Source organism: Zingiber officinale, chromosome 3B (genome assembly GCF_018446385.1).
Source record: "Zingiber officinale cultivar Zhangliang chromosome 3B, Zo_v1.1, whole genome shotgun sequence".
NCBI lineage: Eukaryota > Viridiplantae > Streptophyta > Magnoliopsida > Zingiberales > Zingiberaceae > Zingiber > Zingiber officinale.
The window spans coordinates 20,329,763-20,353,349 of record NC_055991.1 but is presented as its reverse complement, the minus strand read 5'-3'; the positions used below and the strand labels follow the sequence as shown (position 1 = coordinate 20,353,349).

Here is a 23,587-nt window from a genome sequence, read left to right as displayed (position 1 = left end):
ACTAGACTTTGCCCGACCGGACATATACAGAAGCCTTATGTTTGATCGACCCTTATCTAACCGATCATATATTAAGATCTTTGTGTGACTAAATGCCTTTGAGCCCGACTGACTTTGTCTGACCAGGCGTATACAAAAGCCTTATGTTCCATCGACCCTTATCCGGCCGATCGTATATTAAGATCATTATGAGGCTAAGTGTCTTTGAGCCCAGTCGGGCGTATACAGAAAGTCTTATGTTCGATCGGCCCTTATCTGACCAATCGTATATTAAGATATTTGTAAGGCTAAGTGTCTTTGATCTCGACTGGACTTTGCCTGACCGGGCATATATAAAAGTCTTATATTTGATCGATCCTTATCCAGTCGATCGTATATTAAGATCTTTGTAAGGCTAAGTGTCTTTGAGCTCGACTAGACTTTGTCCGATTGGGTGTACACATAAAACCTTATATTCGATTGACTTTTATCCGAGCGATTGTATATTAAGATCTTTGTGAGGCTAAGTGTTTTTGAGCCCGGCCAGACTTTACTCGGTCGGACCTACACAAAAAGGCTTATGTTCAATCATCCCTTATATGGCCGATCATATATTAAGATCTTTGTGAGGCTAAGTTTCTTTAAGTCTGACCAGACTTTGCCCGACCGGGTGTATACATAAACTCTTATGTTCGACTGGTCTTTATCCGGCCGATCGTATATTAAGAACTTTACTAGGCTAAGGGCGTTAAGCCGGGTCGACCTTTTGCCCGATCGGGCGAACACAGAAAGCCTTATGTTCAACCGACTTTCATCCGACCGTGTGAGCATAAAGAGTTTTTAAAAGGCTTATGAGCTCTTTTGAACCTGTCCGACCATTTATCGCTCGAGCATATTATTTCTTTAGTTCTAGAGTAAAGTTCTAAAGTCCTTATATCTGATCGGGTTTGTAGCTGATCAGCCTTATCTGAGTGTCCTGCTTTAAGGCCGTGCGAGCAAAATCTGAGAACTTTGGTGCTGGGCAATCAATAAAACCAAGTGTAGAATGCTCCTCTATCCTAACTTTGACCGTCACATCACCTTGAGTTTGATTACCACATCACCTTGAGTTTGACTACCATATCATCTTCTGGATTCGCTCACTATAACCCATATCAACATACATAAAAACAAAACCATATGATGCATCTAAGAATCAACTTATCATCATCTATAAGGTTACATTGGATCAAAATCATAAACAACGGTAAATGAATGGTTAAACCTGAATCCATCGTATTAGCCATTTATCTTATTTGTCATCGGAGTTCCTATAAGCATACTGAATGATATTCTATAGGATTAGGCGGCAACCGAATCCGGGTCTCAATGGGGAAGAGTCCAAGGAAAAAAAAAAACTCTCAAAACCCTCTTGATTCAAGATACCCAAATCAATGAGCTTCTTTCTTTCCTTATATACTACATAATATTAGATCACTTAATTAAGATTAATTTTTTAATGACTATTAATTATATGTATTAATTAAGTGTAAGTCATCTATATGAACTTAATCCTTAAAAAGTAGAATCAATAATTTTGTTGTAATAAAAAAGGAAAGAAATTGAAATAAACGAAGTCCTCTAAATTACACTAAACTGTATAAGTTGAAATAAATTGAGAGTTTAGAACAAACAATTACATTCTATACGTGAACATAAAGCAACTTTCCACTGTTTCCTCATGCCACCATCTCCACTGATGCTGCCAGCGCCGTTCCACGCCACCGTTGCTGTTGCTGCTGCCGCTGCCGAGGTCACTGTCGCCGCCACCCACTGCCATCACCGCCTGCCGCTGTTGATATCGTCGGTGTCATTGCGCCAACTTGAATAATATTTAAATTGTAGCATTATTTATCTAAAGGCTACTTGAAGAGGTACAATTATTGGAGTTCTGATATGAAGAGAAATTTCCATGGGAATTGATGTTGTCGGTCCAAGAGTTGGATAGGCCTTGGAGAAACTTGGGAATAGGAGGAACGTTGATGTCTAGATTGCCCTCTAGAGCTTGAACAACTTGACTCATCGTCGGCCTGGAACTCTCATCATCTTGAATGCACCAACCGGCCAATTTACAAGCTATTGCAAGCTCTCCCATGTCAGCTTCCCCCTCAAGACGGTGGTCTAGCAAGACTTCGACATCTCCGTTAATGAGTTTGCTTGTTGCCACTGATGGAAAAAACTCAAAACAACTTTCTGTTGCACAGACTAAATTTCTCTTGCCGGATATGATCTCGAACAACATCATTCCATAGCTATAAACATCTACTTTGGTGGTGATGGGTGTACCTCCAATCCATTCAGGTGCAAGATATCCTCTACTTCCTCGAATGGTTGTGAGAACTTTGCTAAAGTCCCTTCCGATGAGCTTTGCTAGACCAAAATCAGCTACTTTTGGCACAAATGCATCATCCAACAGTATGTTCTCTGGCTTGATGTCGCAATGTAAGATGTTGTCCCTGCATTGCTCATGAAGATAAGCTAATCCTCTTGCAATTCCGATAGCAATTCGATATCTGATTTTCCAGTCCAAAACATTCGAGTTGCTACGAAAAAGCTGATCTGCTAACGAACCGCTTGGCATTAACTCATAGACCAACAACTTTTTGGTCCCTTGAGAGCAAAAGCCGATTAGCCTAATGAGGTTTACATGTTGAATAGCTCCTAGTGTGCTCACCTCCGCTCGGAACTGCTTCTCGCCTTGGTAAAGACCCTCAAGCTTCTTCACAGCAATATCAATTGAGCCGGGCAACGAGCCTTTAAACACAGATCCAAAGCCCCCTTCTCCTAGCTTTTCAGAGAAGTTATTGGTGGCAATCCTCAGCTCATCATACATGAAGGAGACCAAAGAATTATGCACAACTTTTGAGTTTTGGATAGCTCTTCTCCTCTCTCGCTTCCAAACTAAACCCCCAAGCATGAACAAACAAACTACAACACTCGGCACGATGACCCCCACCGAGATGTATGCTACCATTCTCTTCTTGTTGCTTTCAGAAGTTTGAAACTCAGAGGCAGCCAAGCGCAGGTAAAGAGTGCCTGCATCAGGCTGATTATCTTCTTCCTGGAGATTGAGTAATTCTCCATGCCAAACAAAGCACCCAGTGGAGTTGAAGGAATAAGCATTACAAGAGCAATTACTCAAGCATGCTTGTTGGCAATCATGGGAGCTCCCAAACATGGTCAAACTGAGGGAGTTGTCAGGTAGTCTAACATTTGTCATCTTAAAGAAACCATCTTCTTCAGAATTGTTCTGGCCACTGCACTGCAGAGAGGCCACCCTCTCACAACCCTGGCTTCGATCGCCCAAATCCCAGTCTGCCTGAGACTTGATCCTGAAGCCTTTAACACAATAACAGAAGGGTGAGGTGAAGTCATTGCAGCTACCAAAAGGTCCACATACCCCATAAACTGAGCACTTGCTGGTTGGTCGAGCCCAGATGGGCATCCATGACTTCGAATTCTCCATCCACACCGGTACTTGGATCTGTCCGGTATCATAATCCAGTAGCTGTCTATACGTGGGATTATTGGCAATATCTACCGTGTATGTGATATACATCTCATCTGTATCATTGACTACTTGCATTTGGTACATATAATTTGATGTGGCCTCAGGGACTGAACTAAATTCTTGGCCATTCCACATTCCACTAGCCCAATATATCCGAGACAAATTCCATGAAATTAAGTATTGTAAGTTTCCAGTCGGATCCATCTCAAAGGTGAAGATCCCAGGAGAAGGGTCAACTTTATTCTTCCAGGAAGTGAGGTGTTGGGATCTTTTGGTGATCTTATTGAACCCCAACTTGGCACCAGGAAGCCAAGTGTCAGTGGGGTGATCAAAGCTCTGCCAGAAGACGAGCGAGGAGTTGGATCCATCCCTGAGCTGGAGATTACCATTGTCAAGGATGACGGCAACCGTGGAGTTGGAGGATGAGATGGTGGTGACGTTTGTGGACCATATGATGGATTTGAACTGATTGAGGAGGGCGAGGTTGCCGTCGTCATTGATCTTAAGCTCCGACGTGGTTGGGTCCGTGACTGGAGTGACTCTGTTGGCCACCCACACGGGGGTGAGCACTGAGATCTTACCGTACCAGATGCCGATGTAGTAGTTGCCGCCGCTGCCTGGTGGCGTGAAGAAGCCGAGCACGAACGTGCCGTCTCCGGAGGTGATGGTCTGGTTTCCGGTCAGAGAATGTTGTGCAGAGATTGTGCCAGTTGACGTTGCTGCGGAGGTGAAGGAGAGAAGAGAGATAGAAAGGGTGAAGGACAAGAGCCAGAATGAAGTTGCAATGGAGCATGAAAGAGCCATTGCCATCGCCATTGCTGATGGCTGATGAGAGACGAGAGCTTGAAGGGGATGGAATATTTACTGGCGTCGCTCGAATCGAGACGGAACTGACTTCTTCAACGCCGTTCAACTGTGTTCTTAAATCTTAATCAAATTCGATGAATAATTTTATCATTGACTTTCCATTATATCCATATATTTTAAAATATGCATTTAAAAATTGATGTTAGACTTTCCATCCTGCTAAGTGTAGTTGGATGAAGAATCTTATCATTGACTTTCCATGATAGAATATCTAATATTTTTAAAATATGTTAAACATTTAAAAATTGATGTTAGACTTTGAAGGCTGCTGTGTTTAATTGGATGAAGAAATTTAAGCATCCATAACCCAAGCTCCACTCTTTTTTATTTTTTTTTTAAATATTAAAATATTAAAAAATAATAATTTGTGAGAAAATATAAAAGATATAAAAAAGTTGATAAGATGCTTCTTTATAGTGAAAAGTGGAATAGTATGTATTCTTAATGTGACAATAATATATTATTAAAGAAATTCTTTATGAGAATATAGATGTCCCTTAGGCACGAGTTCTTTTGGAGCTCTCATTGTGGATGTGACAAAAGGGATCAAATTCTCTGATCCTTTTATCCTGGTTCGCTCTTGGATCGAGATAAGGAGATTGGTGGGAGACCATGATCCTTACCTGTTAACAGGTAGGGGGCCATTACCTCCCACAAATATAAAGACTGGATCATGAGTTAGTCCAACTTTTATGGAACAGAAGATTCGCCCCTGTGACAAAGTGGAGAAGATCCGCCCCTTCTCAATTTAGAGAGCTGCTCTTTTAATGATTTTTTTTATTAAAATATTTTTTTATTTTTTTTAAAAATATGTTTTTTAATAAAAAAATTCTTATCATATATAATTTGTGTTTTTTAATGGTGTTTATCAATTTTTATTTTAAAAATATGTTTTTAATTAAAATGTTTTAATTATATATAATATAAAATATGATAAAAAAATAAAAAATATATATAATAAAAAATATAAGTTTTTTATATAATGAAGAGACGTGAGGGATTTTTTTTTATCTTTGGCGTGCTCCCACATTGAATGCTTTTGTTATAATTGACTTTCCATCATAGAACATCCTTATATTTTTAAAATATATTAAACATTTAAAAATTGATGTTAGACTTTCCATGCTGCTGTGTGTAGTTGGATGAAGAATTTTATCATTGACTTTCATTCGTACTTTTAAAAAAGTCGTATCCAATTTGAATTTGATGTTCTTACATGTATCCTTTGCACATGAGGAGGTTTCCTTTTGCAGCATCAGTTGGTCTTCCGTTCAACGTCACTTGGATGTTCAAATGCATATGTTTTTTTACTGTGGAGATCATCACGTTCGTGAGTATTTAGACAGTGAGAAAGATATCAGAAACATGACAAATATGAACCATTGTACCTCCTCAGAGGTGAAAGAAACTTTGAATGAAATGAAGAAAGAGAGGAACATTCGTGAGCCTGCCATATTGAAAGACCAACCGGACACCGTCCTCTGACAATTATTTTTTAATTTATTTTTAATCTTTATAACCACCTCTTTAAACTAATTAACTAACTATAAAAATGACCAATCGGATCACATGAAAATTTTTTATCGACGACAAATTTAAAAGTAGAAGTGGCCCTTTGCCCACAACCAATATTCTAAATTTTTTAACCCACTGATAAAATAATACGTTATACTCGTAGTTGAGAATGAAACCATAATATGATTAATAATATTGCTTTGGACTGCTTTTGTGATGATTGTTTATTTGGCCCATGTGACCCCTCTCTGGATCCGGCTTTTCAGCGTGCACTGCAGTATGAAAGCAACTTCCTTTCTCTTTGCTAAATCTACATGGTTACCCCTCTGGCCCTTTCTATTTGAGAAAATAAATAAAACTCAGGTGGTTTGTGAAGATTGAAGAATATGATTTGAAAACTGTTGGCGGAGTAACCCTTGTAGATGGATGGAAAGGGTTCAGAAGCTGGTGTCAACTGTCAACCAATAAAGTTACTATTGTCTAATCAAAATGTCAACCAAAAGTGCTTCAATTCTAGATAATTGCTTGATCCAAAGAGCATACATCTCTTAGTCTTTTGGTTCATCAAGCTAAAGCTACGATCATTCAATCGAAGTGTCCTCTAAGATTGTGCTAGTTCTTGAGGAAGAATTAAATTCAGAGCTAGGGATACAACATGCCATCATAGTGCTAATCAAAATCGCACTTGTTCTTATAAAATGTTGAATAAAAAAAAACATATAAAACTAGGATGGTGGAATGCATGACACAACTTCAAAACCGATGATAAATCAAATTTCAGCCTTCAAAAGAGGAAATCAGACACGTTTGATATAATTGATTCAAACATGCAACCCATTTATAACAATGAGACATTATACAGACCCAATCAGTAATTATAAAATCAACTCAAGATGTCTCACTAAAGGGGTATGAAGTCAACTTGAGGATTTCAATGAAGTATGAAAATGTATAGAATGACTCTAACTCTACATGCTCTAACACACCCTTTGTCATGCCCAAAAGATATATTTGCCCGACAAAGCGGACAGTACCCCCATTGTGACAATGTTTAATACAACATAATATAAGTCGACAAATTAGGAATAAATATACAACGGAAGATATAAAATAATCAACTACACAATAGAGGGATTTATTCAATCCACTCAAAGACATGAAAAACATAAGATGACGGCATGCCGGCACAGCTTAAACACATAACAAGTATCACAGTTGAATAAATTAGTATCACACGGTTGAAATCCACAACCAAGATAATTATTATATAACCAAGTCTGAAATCGAAAGTGCAAGTAATGCAGTAGTAAATAACAAGGAAAACGTTATCAAATGTAACGTAAAACTAACAGACAAAATCCTCCAAGCAACTCCAATATACATAATCTATCCGCTACCTGAAGAAAGAAAATACAATAGGAAAGTGAGTCCAAATGACTCCGCGGGTAATAGATAAAAGATAGTGCATGGTCAAATATGTAAAGAGATCAAAGTATATAGTCTGACAAGTAGAAAATATGTTCTCAACATAAATGACATAACAAATGCACATACAAAAATCGGACTAACAAGTAAGGTATAATGATTAATAATCACTAAGGATCTGCAATAGATCTCGTCGTACTACATCAACATATGATAGCATAAACTTGTATGATAAATAAACATGTATGATAATGTTAGGCATATGCAACATATATATCTTGAGCACATGCAACATATCACAAGCATATGCAATAAGTATCTCTAAGATATGCAACACGAATCATCTGCATATGTATATGTATGTGTCACTCTTACACACGACTCCAACTACCACGACATCTATGTGGCCAAGTGGGCAGGACTGGGACAACTACTCGCGACTTCAGCTACTACTGCATCTAAGTAGTCGGTTGGGCAGGATGCAAGAGTAGCTATCTAGCTACATAATAGGAGGTCATTTTTGTTGGTGCGGGAAGCATCCGACGATCGAACTCGTGTTTTGATAATAGCAAAGGATTCAAAGTTAAGGTGTTTTGTATTCTAACAAGTCTACTTGAGAATTTCAAGAAAGTCCTAGCTGCGGTTAGGCAAAGGGAAAAAATCCTAGGGGGTGGTAACCCTAGGTCATAGGGAGTGGTAACCCTATGCGGAAAGTCTTGGTAGGTCGATGTCTTCAAGCAAAAGTCCTAGGGGGTGGTAACCCTAGGTGGAAAGTCCTGGTATCGCGAACTAGGTGAAAGACTGGACTAGCCGGGAAGCGGATGTTCAGCAGAAAGTCCGGAAGCATCGAGTACTGAGCAAAAGTCCAGTCGATCTGGAGGATCGACTGGCAACAGGTAAATCTCCTGAGTGGAGTAGGTGAGGACGCGTTCCCCGTAGAGGGAACAGTAGGCGTCGGGTCGACCTAGGGTTTCCGGTTGGAAATCCGAAATCAGACCCGGACAGTCCGGAGACTGTCATAACATTCTTTATTATTCATTCTGTTATTTTGTGCTAACCTTGTGTTGCAGGATGTTGTTTGGGACTAATATGTCTTGCAGGTACAAAATAACGATGATTTGCCTCGGATGAACAGTGTCCGAGGCGCCTCCATGGAGCTTGGAGGCGCCTCGGGTGCAAAAGCTGACCTGGCTGCGAAACCTCATTGGAGGCACCTTCATGAGGGTATAAGGCGCCTTGAGCAGGGTATAAGGCACCTCAAAGGGATGAAGTTCGACCAGATAAGATTTGATCCACGCGGAAGACTCGGTAGCATGGAGGCGCCTTGAACAGCCTTCAAGGCGCCTTGAATACCCTTTATAAGGGGGTTTCGACCAACACTTCAAGAAATCAAGTTCTGAGCTTTCCTTCTTCAACGTGCTGCTAACAAAGTCATTCCGAAGTGCTGCTGCGACATTCCGACGACCCGGAGCTTCAATCTTCTTCTTTCTTAAGTTGTCGGTACAAGTTTACTTCAATACTTTCAGTGTAATTTGTAATTTCTATCTTGATTATAGTTGTTGCCCACTGGAAGCGATCAAGGATCGCGGGCCTTCGAGTAGGAGTCGCCTTAGGCTCCGAACGAAGTAAAAAGCTTGTCTCTTTGTGTGTTTGTTTACTTTCCGCTGCGTGTTTTAACTCCGATATTTTCACGATTCCGATAAACGTAAAATTTAACCACGAGCGCTATTCACCCCCCCCTCTAGCGCGGTCTCGATCCAACAATTGGTATCAGAGCGGGGTTGTTTTGAATTTGTGCAACCACCATTCAAAACAGTTTTCTTTTCGTGGTATTTTTTGTTTCGGAGTCAATTAGAAATTAGCTAATTAGCTAAAAATTCTAATTCTTTTCAAATCGGTGTTGCTCAAAGTTGGTCAATACCACTTGGGCTCGTTTTTTTTCCCTCTTCCCGCACTACTAATCCAAGACTCAGTCTTGGAATAGATCTTGTTGTTTCTGTCTTTTTTAGATCTAAATGACCCAACAAGAAGGATATAGTACCGTTCGCCCCCCACTATTTTCCGGAGAAGACTTCGGATATTGGAAGGGGCGAATGGAGATATATCTGAAGATCCAGTTCGACACCTGGATGATAGTCAAAACAGGACTGCAACTACCAACTGATACAGACGGTAAGCCTACATCCTGCGAGAACTGGGAGCCAGCGTTTATCAAAAAAGTAGAAGCCGACGTCAAAGCTACCTGCACCATCCAGTGCGGTCTTACCAAAGAAGAGCTCAACAGAGTCGGTCCATTCTCCTCTGCGAAGGAGCTATGGGAGAAACTGATCGAACTTCACGAGGGCACCTCGGAAACCAAGGTAAGTAAGCGTGATTTGTTAATTAATAAACTATACAACTTAAAAATGCAGGAAGGCGAGACGGCAAGTTCATTACACGCTCGAATTCAAGATATTCTGAATTCCCTTCATGGAATCGGGCAGAAGGTAGAAAACAGAGACATAATAAGGTATGCTCTTAACTCATTTCCTAGGAGTACATTGTGGGCATCAATGGTAGATGTCTACAAAGTCTCTAAGGATTTGTCTTCCTTAAAATTAGACGAATTATTTAGTGAATTTGAACTCCATGAACAAACTAATGCATAGCCATCCGAGAAGGGTATTGCTTTGGTTGCAGGTACGAGTCGAACATGGGAATCAAGAGTACGGCGAAAAATTGAATCAGAATCAGAAGACGAACCTGAATCAGAAGATTCAGAAGATGAACTGACTAGCGAACTAGTGAATCTCGTGAAGAAACTCTACAAGAAGAAGAAGGGCTTCAACAAGAAAGATCTGAAGAAGGAAGTTCAATCCAAGGAGGCCCAACAGAACTCAAAGGTAAAGTTCGAAGTCACATGCTACGGGTGCAACCAGAAGGGGCATATAAAAGCCAACTGCCCCAACCAAAAGGAAGCCAAGAAGCAAAGAAGAAAGAAGGCCCTGAAGGCAACCTGGGACGAATCTTCTTCAGAGGACGACGACGATGAACTTGATCAAACAAGTCTACTCACACTGATGGCCCGGGACCAGATCATCGAGAGCGAGTCAGAAGCCGAGTCCGAGCAAAGCCACGGATCCGCATCCGTTTCAGAAGGGCCAGACTCCACTGTAAGTATTCCAAGGCTTAATAATTTAGTTAATTACTTACTTCGCAAACTAGCTAAATCAAACCTTAGGATTAAATCACTTCTAAAGGAAGTAGCCGTCCTTAAAGAAGTGACAAACACTAATTCTTTACCTGATCAAGTTCAAACTGGAAATTCTACTCAAGTTCAACAACTTGAGGAAGAAAATTCAAGTTTGAAAAATCAGGTAAAAGACTTAAAAAATACCTTAGAACGGTTTTCTTTGGGCTCCAAGAATCTGGACCTAATTCTCGGGACACAAAGAGCCATCTACAATAGAACTGGGCTAGGATATAAAAGTAAAAAAGAAATATAAATCTTATTTATCCCTAATAAACAAACAAAGTAGTAAATCAGTCCAAGCATGGGTTCCCAAGTCCAAATTGATCAATCAAGTTGGACTTGGCCAATACTGGGTTCCGAAGGATCAAATATACTACCTCGATAGACCATATTGAGGCTATGATCCAGGGAGAGCTAAAAGAAAAACGATCTTAAAAAGTTAAAATTCAAAACTCAAAATTTGAAATTAAATTTTAAAAAAAATTTTACAAATTCAAAATACAAAATTAAATTAAAAAATTCGAAATTAAATTATAATTTCAAAAATAGATGGAGGATCCAAACTAGCTGACACCTCCAACTGAACTACCCGACAGGGTAACTGAACCTAATTTACCCGAAATGGGTAAAACAAGAGTAGATTACCCGGCAGGGTAATTAAGGATAGATTAAAACGGGCTAAGTTTAACTTGAACTACAGTACCGGTGAAGTTTTTGGATGATAGTACGTTAGGGAAACTTGGGCATCGCATGTCTAGGAAGACATGACTTCGACCTGGTGCATTTGGCCAAGTGGAACTGACCGAAGCTACCTTAAATGGATCCTAACAAGTTAGACCAAGGATTAGTATTAAGTTCAATGGGTAGGATTATTTGGAAAACCTCGAAGACATGGTTACTTTAATGAGTTCCTTGTGACTCACCATAGCCCAGAAGTTTATCCAAAGAATGCTTACTGGTTGAACCCAAAGCTAAACCTGAATCTAACACAAAGTTAAACTAGACCCTTAAACTCAACAATAATTCATCTCACAACAATTATAGGATTCCCTGATTGACAATTTAGATCGGGTGAGATGACTAAGAAATTAAATTATGAAAATTGACTTACCTTAAAATTCAAAATTAGTTTAAAAAAAAAAAATTAAATTTCATAATTATTTTAAAAGCTTAAATTTCAAAATTATTTTAAAAACTTAAATTTCAAAATTATTTTAAAAAAAAACTTAAATTTCAAAATTATTTTTTTTAAAAAAACTTAAATTTCAAAATTATTTTAAAAACTTAAATTTCAAAATTATTTAAAAAAAAACTTAAATTTAAAAATTATTTAAAAAAAAAAACTTAAATTTCAAAATTATTTTAAACTTAAATTTCAAAATTATTCTAAAAACTTAAATTTCAAAATTATTTTAAACTTAAATTTCAAAATTATTCTAAAAACTTAACTTTCAAAATGATTTTAAAAACTTAAATTTCAAAATTATTTTAAAAACTTAAATTTCAAAATTATTTTAAACTTAAATTTCAAAATTATTCTAAAAACTTAAATTTCAAAATTATTTTAAAAACTTAAATTTCAAATTATTTTAAAAACTTAAATTTCAAAATTATTTTAAAAACTTAAATTTCAAAATTATTCTAAAAACTTAAATTTCAAAATTATTCTAAAAACTTAAATTTCAAAATTATTTTAAAAACTTAAATTTCAAAATTATTTTAAAAACTTAAATTTCAAAATTATTTTAAACTTAAATTTCAAATTTATTCTAAAAACTTAAATTTCAAAATTATTTTAAAAAACTTAAATTTCAAAATTATTTTAAAAACTTAAATTTCAAAATTATTTTAAAAACTTAAATTTCAAAATTATTTTAAACTTAAATTTTAAAATTATTCTAAAAACTTAAATTTCAAAATTATTTTAAAAACTTAAATTTCAAAATTATTTCAAAAAAAAAAAAAAAAAAATTTTTTTGACACGTAGCATATGAAGGCTCCATCAAAGAGGAGGCGCCCTCAAACAGCGGCGGGAAATTTCCCGCCGCCCACTTATGGCGCCTTAAGGATCCCTTAAGGCGCCTCCAAAGGCGCCCTAAAAAGACCTTAAGGCGCCTTAAACCTTTCTTTTTGTCACGAACAGAGGTATTTTTTTGTTTCTGTTCGTGCTCTGCTGCAGCCGATTTCTTCGGATTCTTCCCAACTAAGGCGCCTTTTACCTATTTCCTTCCCTTTAATTCCTAGCTATGCCTCCTAGGTATAATCTAAACCCTCCTTCAATCGTTTATTTCCTACATTCTTTGCTAGTTTTGCAAATTTTTCTTGTATAATGTCAACAATAGGAAGCGTCGTATTGTGGATACCACACCAGCTGGGGCCCATTCCACGGACCCGAGATTCCCCTTGGAACAGCATAGGATAGATTTCTCTAAGTTTACTTTTGAATCAATTAAACCTAGATATATTGGTCGAGAATTTTTGTCCCAATTCTGTCAACCCACTATCGAGATGATAAATCACTATCATCTAGATAAACTGGTTGACTGTACCACTACAGTCAACCAAGATCTGTGTGCCCAGTTCTATCACAACCTTGAAAAGGTTGATGATAGAACTTATTCCACCAGAGTTGGTGGTACTGATCTTTAGCTTACACCCTCCCTACTTCGCACCAGCCTAGAGCTTAGGGAGTCTGAGTGTATATTCTTATGTTACCCGAGTAGGACCCTACCCTTTGGTGATCCCTATTCACACATTACATTAGACGACATCTACATGTATTTCTTTGAGGATGAGAAACCCTTGGTCCTGACAGAGTTCAGATCCACTCTTCTTCGAGTTCAGGATTATGCTATATACAGAGTCCTGACAGCTTGTATACTACCCTTATCATCTCGAGACGTCTCGAAGATGCGACCGTCCCATTCGTTCTTTTTGTACGCCCTCACCCAGCGCCTTGACATAGACATAGCCCTCCATATGTTTCATAACATTATCCTTGCATCCAGCACAGTTACATCTGGAGTAGTTCATATGCCTTATTGCCATATCCTGACCCAGATATTCTCCAGCTCTGGGATAGACATCACTAGAGGAGTACTCATCCCACTTACCATTTACGATGAGGTCGGTCAGCATAGCCTTAGATTAGCAGGGGCAGAGGTCACTGCCGAGGGGATTCTGGCCTGGAAGGGCCGACCACCACCAGTTGCTGCTCCTGGTGCTCCAGAGGCCGAGGATGCACCATATGCAGATGAGGAGTGGCCTGATTTCCTAGCAGAGGACTTTTTCACAGATCCTTCCACCTCTATCGGACCCTCCACTTCAGCCGAGCCTTCATCTTCAGCACCACTCTTTGTCGAGGACAGACTCACTCGCCTCGAGGTCCAGACCACTCAGACGCGACGGGCTGTGCTAGATAGCCATCGCTTTCTTCGATCTATGCGATCCGAGATGGTTGCTGGTTTCGCATCTCTCCGAGGTGAGCTTCGGCGTCAGGGACAATCTCAGCCACCACCCGAGCAACCTCTAGCCGATCCTCCAGCTGACGACCCACCGGCTTGATTCTGTTTCTTAGATATTTGGGCTATGTCATTCACTTCTTGAATCTGCCGCTCTTACTCATCGTTTTGACTTGTATCCTGGATCTATTAAACTGCTTGGACATATTATTGAGTACTTATGTGTTTTATTTGAGAGTAGGTGTCTTGTCATTAGTTCTATTATTATTTTTTTAAATTATAGGAAAAACAGTTTTCAAAACTCCAATTTTTTTAGATTGTTTAAAAAATTAAAATAGCCTAGGCTTTCCCCCTAGAAATCATGTTCCCCTAGAATTAAGCCAGACCATCTCACAAGCACCTAGTTATACCTTGATTGTGATTGAAAAACATAGAACGGCGTGAGATGCATAGGGTATAGCCTGGACTCAAGAATGCTTATATCTGTGCATCAATATGAGTCTGGACGTTAAATACACAACATACATTAATCAAGTTAAGTCCTCCAACTCTAGTCAAGTCTATCTGGACCAAAGTAACTTAACTTGACTAACCAAGTGAAAGCTATTGTCCTGTAGGCAATCAGCAAGTAACTAAAGGTTAGACAGTTAGTAAAGGATACTCAATTTTCTAGTTAAGAATGTTTTGATCTTTAGGGCTCTGATACCTAGTAAATCAATCTAGTGAACATGACTCATGCTTGGACTTAAGGACCAACTGAATTTGAATGAATAACCTTGTCCTAAAACTTAAATATTATTTAAGCTAAGTTCCAATCTTAACTTTCAAACCCTGTTGAACCTAGCTAACCTGTTGAACTTAGTAAATTCCTGTACACTTTTTCAAAACTTAACTCAGTACCTTCAAAGATTAACAAACAATTTTTCCCCTAAGTAAGAAAGATATAATCACTAACCTTTAAAATCTATCGAAGAGATACACTTCCCAACAGTCTTATAATGTTTTACATTTAAAATCTTGTTATTTAAAATGTCTATTATTGCCCATTTTTGATATATGGCAAAGGGGGAGAGTAGCAAAAATGTAAATGTAAAATTCAAATTAATAGTTAAGGGGAGCAAAAGTTAAGGGGAGAATATAGGTTACTTTAGCAAATTTGCTTTGGTCATTTTGTTCATCTATACTTAGCAGATTTGCCTGTGTTAAAAAATGTTTATCTATTTGTTTGTTTACTTAACTTTGAATTTGAGTTGCCATAATCAAAAAGGGGGAGATTGTTGGTGCGGGAAGCATCCGACGATCGAACTCGTGTTTTGATAATGGCAAAGGATTCAAAGTTAAGGTGTTTTGTATTCTAACAAGTCTACTTGAGAATTTCAGGAAAGTCCTAGCTGCGGTTAGGCAAAGGGAAAAAACCCTAGGGGGTGGTAACCCTAGGTCATAGGGGGTGGTAACCCTATGCGGAAAGTCTTGGTAGGTCGATGTCTTCAGGCAAAAGTCCTAGGGGGTGGTAACCCTAGGTGGAAAGTCCTGGTGTCGCGAACTAGGTGAAAGACTGGACTAGCCGAGAAGCGGATGTTCAGCAGAAAGTCCGGAAGCATCGAGTACTGAGCAAAAGTCCAGTCGATCTGGAGGATCGACTGGTAACAGGTAAATCTCCTGAGTGGAGTAGGTGAGGACGCGTTCCCCGTAGAGGGAACAGTAGGCGTCGGGTCGACCTAGGGTTTCCGGTTGGAAATCCGAAGTCAGACCCGGATAGTCCAGAGACTGTCATAACATTCTTTATTATTCATTCTGTTATTTTGTGCTAACCTTGTGTTGCAGGATGTTGTTTGGGACTAACATGTCTTGCAGGTACAAAATAACGATGATTTGCCTCGGATGAACAGTGTCCGAGGCGCCTCCATGGAGCTTGGAGGCGCCTCGGGTGCAAAAGCTGACCTGGCTGCGAAGCTTCATTGGAGGCGCCTTCATGAGGGTATAAGGCGCCTCAAAGGAATGAAGTTCGACCAGATCAGATTTGATCCACGCGGAAGACTCGACATCATGGAGGCGCCTTGAACAGCCTTCAAGGCGCTTTGAACACCCTTTATAAGGGGGTTTCGACCAGCACTTCAAGCAATCAAGTTCTGAGCTTTCCTTCTTCAATGTGCTGCTAACAAAGTCGTTCCGAAGTGCTGCTGCGACATTCCGACGACCCGGAGCTTCAATCTTCTTCTTTCTTAAGTTGTCGGTACAAGTTTACTTCAATACTTTCAGTGTAATTTGTAATTTCTATCGTGATTATAGTTGTTGCCCATCGGAAGCGATCAAGGATCGCGGGCCTTCGAGTAGGAGTCGCCTTAGGCTCCGAACGAAGTAAAAAGCTTATCTCTTTGTGTGTTTGTTTACTTTCCGCTACGTGTTTTAACTCTGATATTTTCACGATTCCGATAAACGTAAAATTTAACCACGAGTGCTATTCACCCCCCCCTCTAGCGCGATCTCGATCCAACAATTGTCTGCACGACTTCAATACCACTACTCCTGAGTGGTCGAGTGGGCACAACATGACAAGTTATATACACTCTAGCTACCACTACCCCTGAGTTGTCGAATGTGCAGAATATACATGACTAATGACTCTCTCAACTATAGAAGGAGATTTAATTGACAACATGCATATAGTGCCATGATGTGTAAGATGCTAATACACATGACTCAAATACAGTCATGATCAATGCAATAGTATGATAAACATAATGTGGGATCGGTACACATATGAAGGGGGTGTGTGAATCACGTGGTTTTAAAAAACTTATCTTTTTGATTTCATAAAATAAGCACGCAACAGAAAAATTAAACACAAAAATAAAATAGGCACAATAACTCAAGGAGTTACTTGGTTCGGATTCTTCGATGACTCTTACTCTTAGACCCAAGTCCTACGGACCTATGGATAGATAATCCATTAAAGACCTTTTTTAGAATCGCCAGAAGAGGGAATCAAATACAAATAAAAGAATAGGAAAGTGTAATAAGCTACACTTTCCTTTATGCAATAATTAAGTATACAAAGAAACTTCTTTACCCAACACTTGTAGATTTAACAGACCGAGCTTGGTGTTAGACGACTTCTCATTAGCAATTGAATGCAATAGCATCATAGAAGATCAATAGCACAAAGTTGGAGCGATCAGAGCATCAAGCAAATGCGTAAAAGCTTGTAGAAGAGTTGTATCTGAGTTGTATTGAAACCTTGGTTGAGTAACCCTTTTAAAGGGGATTGAAGGCACCTTCAACGCCATTAGAGGAGCCTTTAACTCCAACTTTTATCCCTCAAAAGCAGGCTCTTATCATTGACCAAGGCTTTTGCCTTATCCGACCGAAGGTGCATTCAAGTCTCTCTTAGGCGCCTTCCATCGCCTAACTCAAGGCACCTTCAAATGTGTTGAAAGTGCCTGGGGTACTTTTCACCTAGGACTGAATTTGCTCATTTTGTCCTACAAAATGTGTTAGTACAAAAATCAAAATATACCTTGTAAAACAAAGTTAGAACAATAATAAAATAGAAATATTAATTAGACTTTGTCTTCCCGAGACCAAGATCTAATCACGATCTCAATTTAGGTTTTCAAAATGGACCTAAATTGGATCTGTGCCTAAAGTCTCAAATTAGGACTCGTCCTCACTGGAACACTCTCTTCTAGTGACTTACCTTACTTATCTTATAGAATCGCTTGACTCTACCTTGGTCCACCAGGTCTTCCCGCCATTTGTCAGGTCCGCAGACCCAACTGGACTTTGGCCAGTTGTCAAGTCTTGCAGACCTAGCCAGACTTCTCGCTAGATATTGGGCCACTTCTTGACCTATCTGGACTTCTATACCAGCTATCTAGATTTCAGCCTAGTGTTAGACCAGTCAAGTCCTGTATACTTGGTAGAAAGGTTAGATCACAACACATTTAACTTTAATCCATTTATTATCAATCAAAGCTTAGATTTGATCATTGGTGCCAACTACACCAATAATTTCCCTCTTTTTGATGCAATGACAATCTGAGTTAAAGTTAGAAAAAAAATAATGTAACAAAAAATAGCAATATGAAATTGATTTAAGAGAAATTAATTAATTTTTGAATTTATTCTCTTGAGCATTTTTAGGTTTAAGTTTTTCAAATTTTCTTAGTTTTCTTATTTTTTTCTTACTTAAACTCTAACCCTCCCCCTTTGACATTCATCAAAAATTATACACATAAGTAAGTGTAAGCAAATAGAAGGAAGGATGTAGAAAAATTAAAATAAGTCGGTATATCAAGCAACAAAATTTTCAAAGGTAAAGTTTTTCATAAAAACTTGCAGGTTTATTTTAAGGGAGGAGTTAATGATAAGAAAAATTTTCTAAGTATTTAAGAAAATTTTGAAAGGAATTTTTAAAATTTTGCAAAAGGTTTCCAAAATTTTAAAAATTAAATTTTTTAAAAATAAAACATTTTACAAAGATAAACCTTGCAAGAATTTTTACAAACCATATTTCAAGACAAATTTTAAAACACTTTTAAAAATTACTTTTTAAAATAATTTTCAAGGTGGTGTTGCAAAGTAATTTTTAAATTTTATTTTTTAAAAAAACTGTTGAAAAGAGTTTTTCATAATATTTTCAAAGCAATTAGCTAAGGGAACATTGTGAAAATGCATTTTTCTAAGGTTTTTCAACACAAATTTAAAGCAAGTTTTTGAAGAAGCTCTACAATTACTTTTAAGTATAAATTAATTTTCAAATTATGTTCCAAAACATCTTCAAAGAAATTATAGAATAATTTTGGAAACATTTGCAAAAAAAAATTCAATAAAGTTTCAAAGGAATTTACAAATCAACAGTTTGAAAAATTATTTTAAAAGCAAATTTCAAATATTCTCCCTCTTACCTGATGTATTTTAAAAATAATATTCATTTATAAATTATTCTTGAATGTTTAACCTTTAGTTACTAACTAACTACCAGAAGATAACAATGTTCACTTGGTTAGTCAAGTTAAGTGTATTATCTAATTATGTTTTTGCTGAAAAAGGACTACTTAACTTGATCTATGTACTTTTATATTTTTTGCCCAGACTTATGTTGATGTACTAATACAAACATCTGAAGTCCATGTAAGAGGCTTACACATTTCACATTATTCTAAGTTTTTAAATATACAATCAAGGTAGACCTAGTGTACTTGTGAGATGCTCGTTACCTAAATCTATAGGATCATACTTTTTAGAGGGTTGTCCTAGACTAAGGATAAAATAAATTTTGAAACACTAAAGAAATGAGATTTTTTTAAGGAAATATAGAAAAGAGTAGCCTAGTATTTGCAAATTATTTAAAAAATTATTTAATAATAAGAGTCCTACTCTATGGTGCACATTCCCAGTTTTCTTTTTAAGTTACTAAATTTAGATTCTGGTAGTAGTTTAGTGAAGATGTCAGTCAGATTTAACTTGAGCTCAACATAGTTCAGTTTACTATCTCCTTTGGTGACGTGATCTCTAATGAAGTGATGTTTGATTTCAATATGTTTGGTTCTTGAATGATGCATAAAATTTTTAGTTAGGTTAATTGAACTTACATTATCAATACAGATTTTTACATTTTAAAATTCTAAGTTAAAATCATGAGAGTGTGCATCATCTATAATAGTTGTGTTCTGCACTCTTTCATTGCTATGTATTCAACTTCAGTAGATGATCGAGCAACACAGTGTTGCTCTCTACTACACTAGCAGACAAGTGATGGTCCAAGGAGTTGACATCTATCACTTGTACTTTTTCGATCTAATTTACAGTTAACATAATCTGAGTTAGAGAAGCCTGTGAGTTCAAAATTAGTTATTTTAGGGTACCAAATTCCTACATTGGGTGTGCCTTTTAAGTACATAAAGACTCTTCTTTACATTAGTCAGATGAGATTTCTTACCACAGGTTTGGTATCTAGCACATATACTAATTACAAATAAAATATCAGGTATGCTTGCAGTTAAGTATAACAGACTATCTATGACATTTCTATAATATTTTAGGTCCACGTGTTTTCCATTTGGATCATTATCTAGAGTTATGTTAGTGGCCATGAGTGTTTTTATGTCTTTAGAATTTTTCATTCTAAATTTTTTAAGTAAATCTTTTGTATATTTTTATTGATAAATGTAATTCCCTTCATTTGTTTGTTTTACTTGTAAACCTAAGAAGTATGTTAGTTTACCTACTAAACTCATTTCAAATTCTTATTCCATTAAAGTAATAAATTCTTGTAAAAATTTAGAATTTGTTGACCCAAAAATATTATCATCTACATATATTTGGGTTATAAAAATATCTATTTTCAAGGTTTTTACAAATAGGGTTGAGTCAACTCCAACTTGATTAAAACCCTTAGAGATCAAATAGGTGGATAATCGTTCATACTAGGCCCTAAGGGCTTGTTTTAGACAGTATAATGCTTTCTTCAACTTAAACACATGGTCAGGATGGTCCTTACTTTCAAATCTCGGTAGTTGACCTATGTAGACCTTTTTTTTGTTAGCCCATTTAAAAAGGCAGACTTTGCATCCATTTGGTAGAACTTAAATTTCTTATGGACTGCGTAACTTAGTAACATCCTAATAGACTCAAGTCTAACTACTAGGGCATAGATTTCATCATAGTCAAGTCCTTCGACTTGATTAAACCCTTTGGCTACTAAACTATCTTTATTCCTAATAATTTCCCCTTTTTCGTTTAGTTTGTTTATAAAGACCCATTTTGTTTCTATAGAATTTTTACCTTTGTGTAATGGAACTAAGTCCTAGACTTCAGTTCTTTCAAATTGAGCCAATTCTTCTTGCATGACTAAGATCCAAGCTGGGCCAAGTAAGAATTCTTCAATAGTTTTGGGTTCAGTCTTAGAAATTAAGGCAACTTAACTTAGATTTCTAAAGGCTAACCTAATTTGAACCCCTCAAATTTGGATCTCCTATTATTTGATCTATTGGATAGTCTTGGCTTGTTCTTATTATTTTTTATTCAATTTGTGTTTGTTCATTTTCTGGTGGTTGATTATGTTCATCTTCGTGCTCGTCTATTTGATTTAGATTTTTTACTTGCTCCTCCTAGATCTGTGCTAGACCTAACGAAGTCTATGAGTTAGTATTGAGTTTGAGTTGAGTTAAATTCTTTAAAGTTAGTATTTTCATCGAATTTCATGTTGGTTGTTTCCTCAATTCTCAGTGTAGTTTTATTGTAAACCCTATAGCCTATATTATTTAGGGAGTACCCTATAAAAATTATACTGTTTACTTTATAAGTAAATTTTTCTAAGTATTTTCTTATGTTTAATATGCAGACTGTGCATCCAAATATCTTGAAGTATTTAATTTTTAGTACTTTATTATAATATAGTTCATAGGAGGTTTTGTTGTAAAATTTGTATATTGTTATCCTATTTTGCAGATAGCATGCTATATTTACATTACAACAAAATCGCTCATAGACATCGGTGGAACAACAACGGTTTTAAGCAAAAACCGATGTCTTTGAGTATTTTACACCGATTTTTCTAAAAACTGATGTCTATGAGCACAGATTTTCGCTCATAGACATCGGTTTTTTAGCTGGTGTCTATGAGCGCCCTTTTTTTTTGTTAATAGACACCGGTTTTAACAGCGGTTTTTAAAATCCGATGTTAATGAACCAAAAAAAAAATAATTTAATTTTTTCACCGGCCAAAATTTACAACATTTCATAAAATTCCCTCCAAACCTAAACCAATATCCCTTCTCTCAGCCTAAACCTAAACCTCAGCCTCATCTCCCTCTTCCCCTTCCGCCGTCCCCTTCGTCTATAAGTCCTGGTACCGCGCCTCCCTCGACCCTAGCTGCTGGCGCCGCCTCAACTTCCGCTCCTCGATTTCACGCCTGAGCCCTTTCTCCCGCGCCTTTGCGCTCCGCTACCGCCTCCACTCCCCCCTCTCCTTCTCCGCCTTCCTCCGTTTCGCCCTCCACCGCTCCCGCGGCGTCGTCGACCAACTCGCCTTCCCCCTTTCCTCTGCCGTCTCCATCCACGACCTCGCCTATGCCTCTGTCAAGTGAGTCTACGCCTCCTTCTGGTTTCGTCGCCCTCATCGCTCACTACCTGTTCGACGAATTTGCTCATCGATTATTAGCGCAGATGCCTGAGATTGAAGGCGCTGGCTTTGCCGGACAACCTGATGCTGGAGGACGACCTTCGAATCCCGGAGCTGGTGTGGCGGTGGAAGGATCTGGAGCATCTGGAGATGGAGACCAAGCCCTCCTCGTTCCTGGAGGCGGTCGCCGAGATCGGCCGTAACTGCCCGCGGTTCGTCGGGTTGAAGGTGCGCGGGCTAATCAGGCGCGAGGACGCCAAGGCCCTGGCGCGGTGCCTGCCGGAACTGAAGCACCTGGAGTTGAGCAAGTCCTACTTGACCAAGGACGAGCTGTTGGTGGTCATCGGCGGCTGCCGGAAGCTCGACGAGATTCTGAAGCTGGTGTCGCGCATCGAGCGGTTCGAGCACGAGGGGTCGACGCTCGTATATTCTTACACCTGTTCGAACATTGGCAGTAGGTCCGCTTTACAGGTCTCTTTCTTTTTATCTACTTTAGATCCGTAATTCGTAGCCAAGGGGTTTGATGAGATTCATACTGTGAACTATAGAATTATCGAGGGTCATAGTTGGAACTGCACTTGAGTTTCTTTTTGTTCCCTCAGTCCCTAAACACGACCCTGTCTTCGCTTTCTCTTTATCTTGCAGTGTGTTTAGAGAAGGAGAAAGAGAGAGAGGATAAGTGAAGTGAAGGGAGGAGGTCATGGGAGCTACGCCGGACACCTCTTTACTCTCTCCCGGTTATGTGCACCGATCAGCAGGAGGTCATCCACTTCGACTTCGCTTTCTTGTGATATCACGACTATCTTGTTCTTGCGATTGCCAGGGGATGATATAATGGATGATCAATTAATGTCAAATAAAGCACGCATTTAATGGCGTTTAATTGGTTTTGAAGGACATCTATTGCAAATGCTCTTTTCGTGAAAACCTCTTCTTTTTTTTTTCCTGAAACTTGTCTCTTCTTATCGCTTCAAATCTTTATGGTTCTTGATGGTTTCTTGAGATTATCCTGTTGTTTTGCCTTTCTTTCTTTAATTTCAATGACAAAGAGAATAGCCAGTCTGATGACTTGGTATCGTTCTTAGCATCTTTAGAATTGTGACATCGCTGCGTTTCCTCTATAAAGAAATGCCGTTTTGTTTTGTGTAGGATATTCTCAGACGTTGCTGGGGATGTAACTATTTATGTGGATGGCCAATCATTCCTATTGCACAAGGTATACATTCTTAAACTGGCTCTGCAGACATATCTTGATATTGTTTTTCATAACTTCCTTTTCAATTTTTGCATATTGTTGTCCTAAGTTCCCTCTGGTTTCACGAAGTGGAAAAATCTGGAAAATGGTAGTTGAATCCAGGGAGCCAGACCTTATTCCAGTGATGTCTAACATAGAACCTGCAAATTTAGGAGAATTAACTTGATCGTAATTGTGA

At 38.1% G+C, this 23,587-nt stretch overlaps 2 protein-coding genes across 2 annotated transcripts; one reads left to right on the top strand and one right to left on the bottom strand.

The window, feature by feature from the left end:
* Nucleotides 1–1,644: 1,644 nt before the first annotated feature.
* Nucleotides 1,645–4,396, bottom strand: LOC121968122 (G-type lectin S-receptor-like serine/threonine-protein kinase At2g19130). The gene has a single exon (XM_042518622.1). It carries the CDS (start codon nt 4,343–4,345, stop codon nt 1,874–1,876), a length of 2,472 nt encoding a protein of 823 aa, XP_042374556.1. The 5' UTR covers nt 4,346–4,396; the 3' UTR covers nt 1,645–1,873.
* LOC122054732 (F-box/LRR-repeat protein At3g48880-like) lies at nt 4,351–22,658 on the top strand. The gene is made up of 3 exons (XM_042616169.1): nt 4,351–4,446; nt 21,877–22,115; nt 22,199–22,658. The coding sequence occupies exons 1-3, from the start codon at nt 4,351–4,353 to the stop codon at nt 22,656–22,658; spliced, it is 795 nt and encodes a 264-aa protein (XP_042472103.1).
* The last annotated feature ends 929 nt before the right edge of the window (nt 22,659–23,587 follow it).

What these genes read in the sequence shown, in the direction of transcription:
- LOC121968122 (XM_042518622.1), bottom strand. Translation starts at nt 4,345, where the DNA reads ATGGCGATGGCAATGGCTCTTTCATGCTCCATTGCAACTTCATTCTGG.
- LOC122054732 (XM_042616169.1), top strand. Translation starts at nt 4,351, where the DNA reads ATGGCTGATGAGAGACGAGAGCTTGAAGGGGATGGAATATTTACTGGC. An exon ending in CTTCAACGCCGTTCAACTGT is followed by an intron (nt 4,447 to 21,876) that starts GTTCTTAAATCT and finishes TTCGTCTATAAG; the next exon opens with TCCTGGTACCGCGCCTCCCT. An exon ending in CTCGCCTATGCCTCTGTCAA is followed by an intron (nt 22,116 to 22,198) that starts GTGAGTCTACGC and finishes TTATTAGCGCAG; the next exon opens with ATGCCTGAGATTGAAGGCGC.